The 14,615-nt window shown below is 39.1% G+C and overlaps 1 protein-coding gene across 1 annotated transcript in view; it reads right to left on the minus strand.

The window, feature by feature from the left end:
* The window catches only part of Med13 (mediator complex subunit 13), a 90,564-nt gene extending 76,622 nt beyond the window's left edge, over positions 1 to 13,942 (minus strand). Inside the window, exons 1-3 of the mRNA NM_001080931.2 lie at positions 13,806 to 13,942; positions 11,620 to 11,854; positions 2,206 to 2,374 (exon numbers count right to left, since the gene is read on the minus strand). Of these exons, the coding sequence (NP_001074400.1) occupies positions 2,206 to 2,374; positions 11,620 to 11,854; positions 13,806 to 13,871 (470 nt within the window). The 5' untranslated portion in view covers positions 13,872 to 13,942. The remainder of the gene's footprint in view (positions 1 to 2,205; positions 2,375 to 11,619; positions 11,855 to 13,805) is intronic.
* Between the last annotated feature and the right edge of the window lie 673 nt (positions 13,943 to 14,615).

Below are 14,615 nucleotides of genomic sequence, written 5' to 3' on the forward strand. Positions count from 1 at the left end.
CACAGACAGGCACATGAAACCACTCATGCTATAATACAAGCATACCATATACACACAGGGGTAGGTTGGGGGGGGGGGCATGAATGGATAAAAAAATGTTAGCCAGTACAGTAGAGCCTATCTATAATACCAACTAGGAGAAAGGCAAGGCAGGAAGATCAACTGCACCAGGAATCAATGGACAACACAATGAGAATTGGCTCAAAAGAAAAAACAAAAAATCTTGCCAAATATACAAACTTAACTGCCCAATCAGCAAAATGGCTATAAGAGATTCAACATGACAAAATGTTTAACAAAATACAAACTCATAATACTCTTCTCAAGACAGTCTTATTTGGATATACAATCAAGCATCGCAAGTCACTGGTTCTTATACCATCCAATTTTCCTATAATCTTACTGGCAAACCTAGTGACTAGCACAAAACCCATGTACTGCAGAACAACCCCTCAACTATTTAAGATAAAATATTAGATGTTCTTTTATACAATTATCTAAAGACTAATTTGATTCCATGGCTAACTACTCATAAATTGAAAGGTTCTTTATACCTTTCCTCAATGCACTAGAAGGTGACTCCACTTCTTGTCTTTCAGTCCTTAGTAACTAGTAGACAAATTAACTAGGTCTATGTCCAGAATATTAGAAAATGAATATCTCCCTGGACTTACCATGCAGTACGCCACAATCCCAACTACTCCAGAGGCTGACACAGGAAGATTACAAGTCTGAAGCCAACTTGGGCAACTTTGAAAGGTAGCCTCAAAATAAAAATACAACTAAATACTAGAAATACAACTCAGTGGGGAGAGCACTGGCCTGGCATGTATTTGATCTCTATTACCACAAAAGAGATGGGGAGACAGGAAGACACAAGAAAGGCAATCTAGACAGAGACACAGACAGCGAGGGTGTGTGTGTGTGTGTGTGTGTGTGTGTGTGTGTGTGTGTGTATCCACCACTCTCCATCTTAGCCCCTGAGACCAAATCTAAAGCTAGGCTGGCAGCCAGCAAGTGCTAGGGATCCTCCTAGCTCCACCTCCCCGCAGTGCTGTGGTAATAGACCCACTCCAAACCATGCCCAGAGTTTTACATACACAACAACAACTAAAGAAAAACAGTCCATAAATTCAAAGAGAGAATAAAGGTAGGAGAAGCTAGAGAGGGAAAAGAGAAGGAAAAATGATACAATTATCTTAAAAAACTAAAAACATATTTTTTCCATTAAAAACAAATCTGGTCAGGCAGTGGTATCACACTACTTTAACTCCAGCACTTGGGAGACAGAGGCAGGTGAGTCTCTGTGAGCAAGAGGCCAGCCTGAGCTACACAATGAGTTCCAGGATACCTAAGGCTACACTAAGCAGTAGACGAGGAGAGAGAGAAAAAGAGAAAGAGAAAGAGAAAGAGAAAGAGAAAGAGAAAGAGAAAGAGAAAGAGAAAGAGAAAGAGAAAGAGAAAGAGAAAGAGAAAGAGAAAGAGAAAGAGAGAAAGAGAAAGAGAGATGCTTGCCCTAAAAATCTATGTACCTCTATCTGCAACTTTTTTATTTTTCTGTGTCATAAATCTAATTTAAAGCTCAAGAAAATTAACTTCTCTAAAATTAAACACATCTTATGCAGAACACCAATTTACTTTAGTTAAAGCCACTTAAGATTGGGGAATTTAGGGGCTGGAGATGGCTCAGCAGTTAAGAACACTAGCTATTCTTGCAGAGGACCTGGGTTCCATTCCCACCTCCCACCTGGCAGCTTACAACCATGTCTATCTCCAGTTCTAAAGGATACAAAACCCTCTTCTGGCCTCCTCAGACATCAGGCACTCACATGCTATACATACATTCAAGACATTTACACATACATGCAAAACAAAAATAAATCTTTAAAAATTAAATAGGTCAACCCTACACAAAACACAATCAGACATCAGGAGTTCAAGGTCAGCCTAGTCTACAAATCAAGTTCCAAGCCAGTCAGGTCCACAGGTGAGACACTACTCAAAAAACAACCCCCTCTCAAAAACATATATACAGCTCATTCCCATTGCAAGAAACTTCTTACATGAATAAAGGGAGAGGGACAGAAATACCTATAGTACTCTGCCAACATTAACTTCTGAATATGTTTTGTAAAATATATTAACTATTAATCTCATAAAATTAACAAACATCAACTATCAAAAGAGGAAAATAAGACAGCTTACCTTTTATTTATAGGTTTTTCATCTTTCTCATATGGCTTCACAAACCACTTGCCAATTCGTACAAAGTTTCGGTTCATCAAACATCGCTCCAACAGATTGTGAACTGCTTTGAAAAGCAAAGTACGGCATTCATAGGAAAGGCCATTCTCCCATACTCCATCTTCCTCTTCTAAAGAAAAAAAAATCAAGTAGAAAGTAAGTTAGTGAGACTACATCTTCTCCGGGAAAACTAAATATGTGACAGATCAATGTCTATATCCATAGCTCTCTCCTTTACCTCAGAATGCAGAGCTGCAATCTTTTGATCTCTTGAACTGTGTGTGGGGGTGTGGAGGTGGCTTTCTGTTTGTTTGTTTGTCTGTTTTTGAGAGTCTCACTATTTAGACCTGAATGGCCTGGAACTTGACAGCAACCTTGCCTCTACCTTCTGAGTGCTGGGATAACAAACACGCACCACTATACTTACTGTTCTTTAATACATCTTTAAACATCAAAACATCAGGTTTCAAAGATATCCTGCAAGATTGACAATACCTAAGAGCTCTACAAAACTGCCTAAAAATTATTTTCCACAATATAAAAGATAGCAATGGTATCATAAACATAAAGTCTTATTTTCTGTATTTTAAAAAAGGGTATTGATTTGGATAACCTGGAAAATATTAAGCATACTATATGATGCCTGTTTCTAAACTGGCTCACTTGTTACTTTGTCCTAATTCTTCTAATCATTTAACCTGAAGGAGGAGGGGCAGAAAGTCTATCAGTTAATAATTAAACTCAAAATATTTCATGACAATCAGCATTCTAATCTATGACTCAACTACAAAACTAAGTGATGAGTATAAAGGAAGCTGCTGCCACCAAGTCTACCAAGCAACGTGTTAATTATCAAACAGATCTCATTTCAATGACTCACATGATTATTCAGTATAGGAGGAAATATAAAAACGTGTATCAGTCAGAAGAAGTATTGCTCTTCACTAACTACATAGCCTCAAATTTCCCACTAAATCTATTAATCACTCTAAGTTAAGTTTCGGGGTAGGGAGTAGGGGGCAGAAATCAATCACTAGTAAGTCTAGACATAGTTCAGAGAACATAATTTACTCTTTTATCTGTAACAAAACATTCAGCAAGGGTACCAAATAATGATAGGTACCACATCAGCAACTTACATTTTATTTTGTTAGCCCAAATATAATTAGGAATCTTCTAATATACTGTATCTTTATATATATGACCTTTCCTTTGCCTCTCTTTTTAACCCAGTTGTCCTGGACTGGAGCTAACTACATAGACGAGGTTGGCCTTGAACTCTCAGCAATCCTCTTGTCTCAGTACTTAGTACTGGGATTGTATGTGTGAGCTACCACTCCCAGCTCTAAACATTTCCGACTTATGCACCATCACCTATTTTCTTCTTGAGACAGGAGCTTGCTCTAGAAGGCTAGCCTTGAACTCAAGATCTTTCTATCTCCGCCTCTCGAGCCTCTCAAGTGCTGAGGTTACAGACCTGTGCCACCATGTCTTGTTCTCATTTAATTTTCAAACAAAACAAAATGAAAGGACAAGTATTTCTCAGTTCACAAACTTACATGCTGAACCTAGAAAAATAACATTTACTATGAGCTTTTGAATAAAAACAGAGCTGTATTAAGAGTGGCACTCAGTTTATATTCAGAATGTATTACAGCAAATGGTCAGGGTAAACATTAACTAGAAACCATAGCGACCGTGGGCTTGAACTGCATTGGAAGCTGCCACTACAAAGGTTAACACAGATTGTATGTTCTTCTTTCAAGTGTTCTTTCCCAAATCATTGTCAGACCTTTCAAAGCAACTAATATTGTTCCTCTACAGAAAAACAAAGGAAATCAGTAATACTCGCAGGCTAGAATAAAGTAATTTTAAGTAGGAAAACTTCCCATTCAGTTATGTTAGAGATCCTTATCTACTTCACTTACAGCTCAGATGCTTATGGGTCTCCTCTTATTATAAAGATATCCTGAGAGAAAAGGAGCTGGCTCATAGTGACCTCACTTATTTAAGGTCTAGATCACAAGCATATGTGCGAGCAGCTAAGAGGAAATAAGAACCCATCTTTTGGCTTAATAAGGACTTCTGATTTCAAAGTCAAATAGCTTCATTAAAGCGTGTATCTCAAATTACATGACAACAGTAATAGAAATACATGTGTTCATAATTCCAAAAGAAATATGCCAGGAACTGCTCCCAATTCCCCACCTGTTCAATGTCCTTTGTTACCTTCAAAACTCCCTACCTTCTAAACACAATGGCTCTGATCTTTGCATTATAACTACTGCTAAGTTTTAAGAAGACATAAGATACACAGTTACTTCTATACATATCTAAGCTACAAACTGTTATTCATTTAAATTAATTATTCTAGATTAATTCAAAATAAATTCATTTAAAACTTATGAATAATTTACCTCTTCATACAGTTTAAAACAAGAGTGTTAAGCACAAAGTTCCAATTCACTAAAAGCCTATTTTGAACCAATAATAATGGCTCAGCAAGCTTAACCACCTGGGTTTGAATCCCAGGACCTACTTGGTAGAGGAAAGAACAGACTCCCACAGATGTTCTCTGAACTCCATGTGTGTGCACTGCACTTGTATAGCCACAGACATACACAATCACAAAAATAAATATATGAATGTTGTTTATATTTTAAAAACTGTTCAGCAAATTATGAACTGCTTTGCATTTAAAAACAAAAATCTTTAGAAAAGCAAAACTTACAGTTGTTTATACATTTTTACATGTCATAAAAAAAGTCTTTATTTTTTAAAATCTATTTCGACTAAATCTAAGCTAAGAATACCAAATGTGGTTTAGCTAACCAAGGCCAGCAAGATAGTTCAGAGGGTAAAAGTGCTTGCTGACAGCCTGATGACCTAAGTTTGATCCTCAGAACTTGCATAAGATTAGGAGAAACAACTCCACAAAGTTGTCTTCTGATCTCCACATATGTGTAGTGCACATGTATCACACACACACACACACACACACACTTTTTAGAAAGCAGGATTAATTTTTAAGGACTTGTCTCATTGCTTTAACTTTTATCTAGAGAACCTTAGCATGAACTTAATGCTTTCAGGAGGCTCTTGTCCCAGAAGCTCATAATTTTCATTAGTACAAACAGGACCCACCCAAGGCAAAAAAAAAAAAAAAAAAAAAAAAAAAAAAAAAAAAAAAAAAAAAAAAACAACCCTGATCTACACCTTCATGTACATGGTAAGTGACTAAATAACTATTCCATTTTTCATTGCTAATGAAATACTAATTCCTAATAAAATACCCAATGAAAAGTCTAAAGAAATTTAGGTTCTGTTTTGGGAAGAGTGTCACCTAGAAACAAAAAGTGTACTGAATCCAGTTTCTAATTCCCTGATGTTGTAAAAACAAAAAGTACTTTCTACATACTGTACTCACAGATATAAACAGTGAACGGCAGAACCAACCACCTAAGACAAGTACTGTGTATCTTTTATCTTACACTAATTAAAAGCTCCTTGAATCAACACCAGCACTGTAACAAGGAAAGAAAGGAGGTGGGAACACATGGAAGCTTTAGCAGGCACTTTAGAACTTAACCAGAGGCTAATGGAAAAAAGTCTGCTTAATGCATTTAAATAAATGTTTCCCCCCCCTCTCGTATCTTTAATCCCCAGAGAAAACAAAGTTTCTATTCTGTTTTTAGTACTTTTCCATTACTATTGGTATTAGAAATCTTAACCACCAGTGATACTCAAAAAATTTTGCACATTTAGCTGTAGAATGCAACAACATAAAAGTTCAAATGCTAAAGCTGTATGTTTCACTAAGAACACAGATTATAGGAGTGCCAAAGGATGTGTCATAGGTCATCAAAATAACTATGAATTAGAAAAAAATTAGTATCAAAAGCAAAAAAGTTGATAACAACCAATATTCAACATTTTCCTCAAAAATGACCTCTTTAAATGTCTCCATGGTGATCAGCCGATTTTTAAAAAGGCATCTTTTCCCAATAATTTTGCTAAACAGCTAAGATGCAACATATGCCAATGGATAAGGAATGACACAAAAATTAGCATGTTAGGAAAAGAAAATAGTACAGATTTCTTGAAAAAAAATCAACATGTCTAAATCAGCGTCTCTCTTAATAATTATTTCTCATTCATAACTCATTAAATCAACAAATATCTATCTAACAAATAATAGCTATCACATCATTCACTTAGGGTCAAAACTTGAAGATTTATTTAAAACAGCTTACTGAGGTGACTGTTACATCTGACATGACGATCTAAACAATAACACTTTCTTACTCAAAAAAGGATACTACAGAGCATACACACAGTCATCACTCATAAGATTAGCCAAGGAAATGGGACACAATTTATGAAGTTTAAAAAACAAAGATAGAAATAATTCTTCAGCATGTCTTAGGTTGCTGCTTTTGTGTCTATCAACTCTGCTAAAAGCTGCCCGTTAAGGTTAAAGTCCACTATAATTGATGTCCTCTGATAAAAGCATCCAAAATTAAATCTGGAATAATGACCCAGCTAAGCAATATGCACTACAAAACTATACTATAATGAAAGTATCTGGATGTGGTGCTAAACTCCTATATAGAGACCTCCAAAACCACAAAAAAAGAACACATATTTTAGCCTTGATTCAGCATACTTTTTACTTCAAGGAATCCAAAGTCTCATCAGAATCTACCTTATGATTTTTTTTTAAGACAACAATCTTGGGAGAATGAATAGTTTTGTTTTTAAGAATAAAAACCAGTGGCTGCAATAAAATTTTGAAATCTTAGGATACAGAGTAAAAATACACAGACATGCTCCAAGACACACCAAGCAAAATTAAAACAATCTTGCTTTTTAAAACAGCGAACTAACTAACAGTACATTTAAAAGAGTCAATCAATCACACCCACTGGAGAAATTGACAGGAGCCAGTGAGCTAAGATTTTCCCACCACCAACTTTACATCTGTCATTCACACACTACTAAACAACTCAAAAACCTGTAACCAGAATAAACCAACACAGATTCACCTATCCATTCTCCTATAAATACAATAAAAACTCATATATTTGGCTTTGAAATTCAAGGGATTTTTCTCTTTAACAAATGTCTTTCTGGAATGTTATACTTAAGCTAATACCAATGAGCACAAATCCTTATCCAAAAATCACCAGACCTTCCCAAATCACTTTGTGAAACAGCATCAAGTACTACTGATACAAAATAAGCAAAAATTCAAAGTGTAGAATACAATTTACTCAGTCTATGTTTTCTGTCTATACATTAGCTAAACTTAATAGTAACCCAGAAATGTGTTAAATGGTGTGAGGCAGAAGAGAAGGTTAAATTTAACATGCACTGCGAAACCTGACTAGACACCAGACTCTTAGAACTGTCAAAATCATCAAAAAGGAGCAGGGAGGTTCCCCGAGAAACTGTCAAAGCCCAGAAGAGCAAAAAATAAGAGGGCAGGTAAATATCATTTGGCAGCCCAGGCCAGCTCCTAAAAACAACAGAACTAGGTGAAAATAAAGAAATCCAAGTGATTAGGTATTTTAGTATAACAATACTGATTTATGAGTTTTAGAAAGTCCATCATTCTGACATAGATATTAAGAATAAAAAAAAGTTAAGTAAGAGATGCACAGGCACTCTCTACTCTATCCTACCAAGATTTATATAAATCTAAAATTACCTCAAAGAAAATTATTCTTAAAAACAGCTGTAGATGAGACAGAGTAGATAAAGGGGCTACTCTGTGGTTTTGTTATTGAACACATCAGTGGGAAAAAAACAAACAGAGAATTCTAATCTTTACAAAAATGATTGCCTACCTTCTCCTCCTACCCCCTATAAGGAGGGCAATATTTCCATAATCACAAACATGTCAGTAACAAGAAGTAGTAGGTGTTGAACCAAACAGAGGGACACTGACTGAGAAGAGCAGGCCCAAGCCAAATTAACTAGCTGCTTAGTCACCACCTGGGTCCTTCCTGGTCCTCTTTCCTCACTGCTACACCTCCACTTGGAGCTCAGGACTGCCTCATGCAGCTGATGCCACCCCTACTGTCCAGCTGCTCTCTTCTCAAGGGAGCTTAAAAGAAGGGAACCGAGTGCCACAGATGGGAAGAAATGAAAAGGGGGTTAGCTAGAGCACAGAGGCGCACTAATTACCCCAAAAGGGAGGCAGACGGTGTCCCTGGAGCAAAAAAAAAAAAAAAAAAAAAAAAAAAAAAGGGCAAGATAAATATACTCCATCTGAAAAGACCTTATTATTCTTTAAGATAGTCTGATCTAAGTAACATTCTAAAGTAAACAACAGGTTAAAAAGAAGCTAAAACATTATATAAATACCACTGACTTTGTAAACCAAGAGTTCAGGGCTAGCTTTGAGACAGTGGACATGCTCACATGCTACTCAACAGTGTGTGTGCTCACTCTTTGGGTCACTTCCACTTTGATAAAAATATTTAGCTATTCAATAGCAGTCAGCAGACTCTGACAGCAACAAAATTTTGATTATATTCAAGGATCAGTATCTGTATTAGAGTGCAGGTATTGTCATTTTAAAATTATGCTAAAGGAGAAGGAAGGAGAAACTTTAAACTCTAACCAAGCTTTGCTTAAGAACACACTTCTGATGACCTCAAATCCAGAAGAAAAAAGCTACACAAAGTGTTTTAACAACATACATTGTTATTAAACAGCTCATATTCTATTTTAATAGACTTTTAACCTTCAAAACATTAGAATCACTATGGTAAAACTAAACACTATGTATTTAAACTTATCTTTGATTACACAAAATGTGTTCCATGGAAAGGTTTGTTCAAGGCTGTATAGAGTAGCACACAGCTGTAATACCAACCAGCACTGAGGCTGAGCTTGAGGGGGGCTTTGAATTCAAGGAACACCACAAGACTCCGTCTCAAATAATAAAGTGTATTCAGATGCTGTGCCAACTTTACCAAGAAGACTAAACTCTCATAGACTTAAGGTATTCATATAATTTCTTGTGGTATTGGGAGTTCAAAGCCAGGACCTTACTCAGGCTAGCCAAACACTCTGAGCACCATTATAGTTTTAACACTGACTGTGTTTGCTTAAACATTTCAATTTAACAACAGTGTCTAAACAGTCTATCAACATTTTAACAATGAGCCAGGGATAAAGGTCAACAGTAGAGCACTTGGTTAATATATACACATGGCCCAAGATTCAATACTTAGCACTTAAAAGAAAGTAAACAAACAAACAACCTACAAACACTTTAACTGAGGTGACTTCATGAATCATTTCAATGTTTAAAATAACTCTCACCTAAGTCAATGAAAGGAAAAGGAAGCTGTATGCTTAGCATTTAGTGCATGAAGCAGAAAGCACACCTTGCTAAAAGGCACGAAGGCTACTGATACACACTCAGACAACACAGTATGCATTTACAGATATACACTCATCTCTTTACTATCTAAAACTGTATAAGTCAAGTGTAGTAGCACACACCTTTGATCCTAGCATTGAGAAGTGGAGGCAGGAAAATCAGGACTTCAAAGCCCTAATGGACTATGTGTAACACTGTCTCAAAACAAGCAAAATCACAAACACATTATAATATTTAGAACTAAGAACTAGGTTCTTCAGTAACATTTCAGGAAAGCCAGAATGCTCTATCATAAAACAACTGCACCACTCTCAAAATGCTGAAGAATTCATTAAAAACAAAAGGTGACTTAAAAATATATAAAAGGCGCATTCTTAAACAAATGTTGACCTTAGAAAGTATTAGTTCAAGATAGAGCTATCTGGAGCCTAGTCTGATGGCACACATCTCTAATTCCAGCAGGAACCAGAAGGAATACGAGTTCAAAGGGCATAAAATGTGTTCCATGGAAAGGTTTGTTCAAGGCTGTACAGAGTAGCACACAGCTGTAATACCAACCAGGACTGAGGCTGAGCTTGAAGGGGGCTTTGAATTCAAGGCAACACAGACTCCGTCTCAAATAAAAAAGTGTATTCAGATGCTGTGCCAACTTTATCAAGAAGACTAAACCCTGTGAGTAAACTTAAGGTATTTATTTAAGTAAGGCTACATGATTTCTGGATTATATTTCATACAAAATAAAACAGATCCTACAGTTCAAAACCATAAACCACAGAAAACTAACTTTCATACAAGAAAGCTTTTTTTCAAAAGACCTAAGGAGCAGGAGAGATGGCTCGGGGATAGAGTAAAAACACTAGTCAGTCTCAGTTCGATTTCCAGAACCCACACAAAAAAACTAGATGTGGTGCATCTGTAATTCCAGCACCCCTACACCAAGAAGGGGAGCAGAGATAGGAGCAGTCAGAAACAAAGAGGGCCAGGTGGCCCGAAATAAGCTTCCTAAGGGCAAAACAATCAGTAAAACCCTGTCTCACCAAGATGGAAGAAGCAGGACTCCAAAAACGTTGTCCTCTGACCTCTACACAACATGGTGGCACACATATCTACACCCACACCTACACTCCCTGCTCACACAGAAAATTTTAAAGACCTTAAAAATTTTCAATTTAGCTGTCAAAACTCTTATCAAACTAGAACTTGGTTCCCTCCGAGAGTATCTAGTCAAAGATACACTTACACTGAGTTTAAAATAAACATAACCAGTAATTTTCATAAAGGGCTATAGTTTCTTTCTAAAGTATATTTGGCCCTAAAAGTCAAGAAAATAAAAAAAAAAGAAATATTGATGTGCTCATAATAAACCGTTTCTGTACAACCTTTCAGATAATGACCTTTGTCCTTTAAAAGTTAATGAGATGGCCCTTGTCCTTACTAATATACCCTTTGACGAAGCAGGGTCTAAAGACCCTCCCACCCCCCACCCCCCAAAAACAGCATATGCCTCCCCGAGTTAATACATAATCATAAATAATATTAAAATACAACTATACTTTTGAAAATCTATGCCAAACAAAGTTACATTTCTAGGCCTGCCCACGGGGTCAGACAAAAAAGAACACAGCAAACTAGACTCAAAGGTGAGTTACACTTGGCTTCAAGACTATTATATAACTGTAAAAATAACATGCTTCCAGATTCCATTTTTCTCAGGTTAATGAAAATGCTTTCCCTAGATACAAACTGCCTGTGAGAAATTACAGAAAGAAGCCGGGAGGTAGAGGAAGAAACTCAGTCAGAGTTCAAGTCTCCTGGAATCTACACAGGTAACTTAAGGAAACCAAAACAAAGATGGTGAAACAGAGCATGGCAACCCTCTTACAGATCCAGGCTGACAAGGCCGTCCACCACAGCAGAAGCACATTGGGAAAGTGTACAACATTGCTAAGGCACAGTTAAAAAGGATAAAGTGCTTTCACCTGATAAGTCATGGTGAATAAGGTCAGCAAAATTGGGATCTTTACCCCACCAAAATATCCACAATTCTCTTCTTCCAGGTCTTTGATCTCGCCGCCAAACACCAAGTACATCTGCCTTAAGGCATCGACTAAAACTGCTCAAAATGGGGTCTTCTTCTGTCACCGGAAACAGAATAGGGGCGGAAGTTGGGCCTTGCCATACATATCTTTTCCACTTAATTCCTGTCAAGTCGGCCTGAAGGAAAAGAAAGCAAAATATCTATATTATTGTTCATTCACTCTAAGTAATAAATATTTGTTATTAAGTATAATAATATAAGTATACTATTTATATATTTATATATAAAATATATATTCACTATAAAGTCCTTGATTTCATTAAAACATCACTATTTTTAATGCATGCTTAAGTACCTAAAGATATGACCAAAATAAACAACCAAACAAACCAAAAACACCACAGCAAAGAATTCTAATGTTTCAACCAACAAGAGCTTAAGGAAAAGAACACAAAACTGTTACATAAATTATCAAAGATGTCACTGAGTAGCAAGTCTACAATAAATGCAACATATCCAGAGCTGACCAATGAGACAATGATGCTAAGCCTGCACAGTAAGTCTAGCCTCCTCCTCTGTCCTACAGTCCTCTCTGTCAGTCACATTTGATCCTTGGTGAACTGGAAAGTAAAGACTCTCATTCCAGGTTTGTAAGAAGTCATGGCTCTAATACGAAAACCATCTGAATTTTTTTTTTCTTAAGGAAAAAAAAAAAAAGCCTGTTAATTCTCCACAAGCACACAGCTCCAAGGAAAGAACCACTTCCAAAGAGCTGTCAGATTTGTGCTAATCTAGCTTCAAAAAAAAAAAAAAAAAAAAAAACCCAAAGTGCCAAAAATAGATCCAGTTGGGGAAGACAGAAACGTTAAACCTGCTGTACATCTTACTACATGTGACGAGATGCTGATTAATGGACATGTCAAGAAAACCAGTCTAATCTGTAAGACGTAAGTGTGCTGAAGATCCCCATTTACCACATCGTGAAAGAGATTCAACAAAGGAAATTCAGTAATTCCTTATTCTAACTTAGTGACAGAAAGCATAAGGTGCCAAAAATGAAACTGCTGATACATGACTGGCAGTTTATGCTTGCCAACTAGTTATGCTCCACCCACTTAATTCACTTACCTATGATAGACTTAATATTTCTCAGAGCACACGAAAAATGAAAAAAGTCACTCTAACTTAGTCATTCAGGAAGCTCGGCTATCGTTTAATTCAGGACTAGATATTTGCAACAGTTGGTACTTTTGACAAAAGTCTTAACTCTTGAGTGTTATCCGATTTGGGCCGACCTACATACACGTACTAGAACATCCCTAATTCCAGCTGCCCCAGACTTTTCAGTTCAATAAAAGGAACAGCCAGCTCAAAACATTCTTAAAACGTAAGCAAAACAGACAAATATAGAACGTTTAGTGCGAAACCACAGTACCTCCTCCACTTGCCCCTCCACTCTCACAAAAACATAATGTTCTAATAAAAGCAAGATGGCTAGAAATTGTCAAAATGGCAAAATGTTTTCAAAGTTTAAAAAGAAAACATATGAACCGGCACACACTGTTTTTACACAAAGATCTGAAGTCACCCATAAGGACACTACCCCTGTATTAGTTTAACTTACAAAACGAAGAGGGTTTTAATACGTAAGTTTTTGGGGGGGTCCTGTTTAAGAGAAGCCCACTTACAAGGGAAAAGCGAGCTTAAAGGCAGTCGAGCAGGGGCAATCGTGGAAAGTGTGGAAAAGGGATACACTGTTCGATACAAGGGGCGGGGGGCGGGGAGGCGGGGAAGCAAGAAGCACACAAGAAAATATTACTATCCGGGCAGATAAGCAGCCCAAGTTAAGGAAAAGACTAGGATGGGGAAAAGAGTCCAAAACAAGACAGGAGGAGGAGAAAGACCGAGGGGGTGGGGGGAAAGACAAGCCTCTTCCCAGCAGAGCCCCGGTCGGTAGGTGAGCGGACGCTGCCTCCCGGGGCGGCCGCAGAGCCTCGGAGGAGGCCGACTCCGGCGGGGCCTAGCCGGGGGACACCGGCATCTGGATGCGACCCAGACCCCCTCCCCCACGGCCCAAGGGCGCACGGCGCGGCCCCCTCCCCCACCGCCCGCGGCCCCCGCACTCACCAGGCAGAAGAGGTTACAGTGACAATCTTCCAGGCTGGCCCCGTTCGACACGAAGGAGGAACTCATCGTCCCTCACAGCAGCCGCCGCCGGCGCCACAACCCACCATCCGCCATTACCGCCGCCTCCGACCAGAGAGAGAAACACAGACACCGGGGAGGGCGGGGGGCGGTGGGGAGGAGGCCGCCGGGCCGCCCGCCCTCCCCGCCGCCCCCCGGCGCCGCCGCGGCCCCCGCCGCCCGGAGGCACCCAGCCGCCCGGGGCCGAGGCCGCAGGCGGGAGGGCCGCGCCGCGCTCGGCCGGCCGCCGGGACTGCGGAGCCCGCGGACGCGCGTCCCTCTCCGGAGAGGAGGGGAAGGGATGTCTGTCCCTTCCACCAGAAAAATAAAAAAAGATTTAAAAGAAGAAAAGAGAAAAAAAAACGAAAAACAAAAAAATAATAATAACAATCAGGTACACGATAAATAGTCAGAGCCCGAGTCCGAGCGGGCCGAGCCCAGAAGCCCGGGAGGGTTCTCCGCGGCCCGGGGACGCCCGCGGAGGGGCGGGAAGGGCGAGGACCGGCAGAGCACCCCGGGCCCCCGGCCCGGCAGCGGCGATGTCCTTAAGCCCAGAGTCTCCTCAGCGGCGGAGGTGGTGGCGGCGTCTGTGGGCTCAGTCCATTCTCCGGCTGTGTCCTCGTGTTGTCCCTGGGCCAAGCCTGCCTAACGTCTGCTCTCCTGCCGCCTCACCGCCTGGACGCCGTAGTCTCCCCCATTTTGTGGGCCCAGCGGGCGGTGTTTTTCCCCCTTTAATCCGAATTCACGGGTTTT

The sequence above is a fragment of the Mus musculus genome, chromosome 11, assembly GCF_000001635.26.
Source record: "Mus musculus strain C57BL/6J chromosome 11, GRCm38.p6 C57BL/6J".
Taxonomy (NCBI): domain Eukaryota; kingdom Metazoa; phylum Chordata; class Mammalia; order Rodentia; family Muridae; genus Mus; species Mus musculus.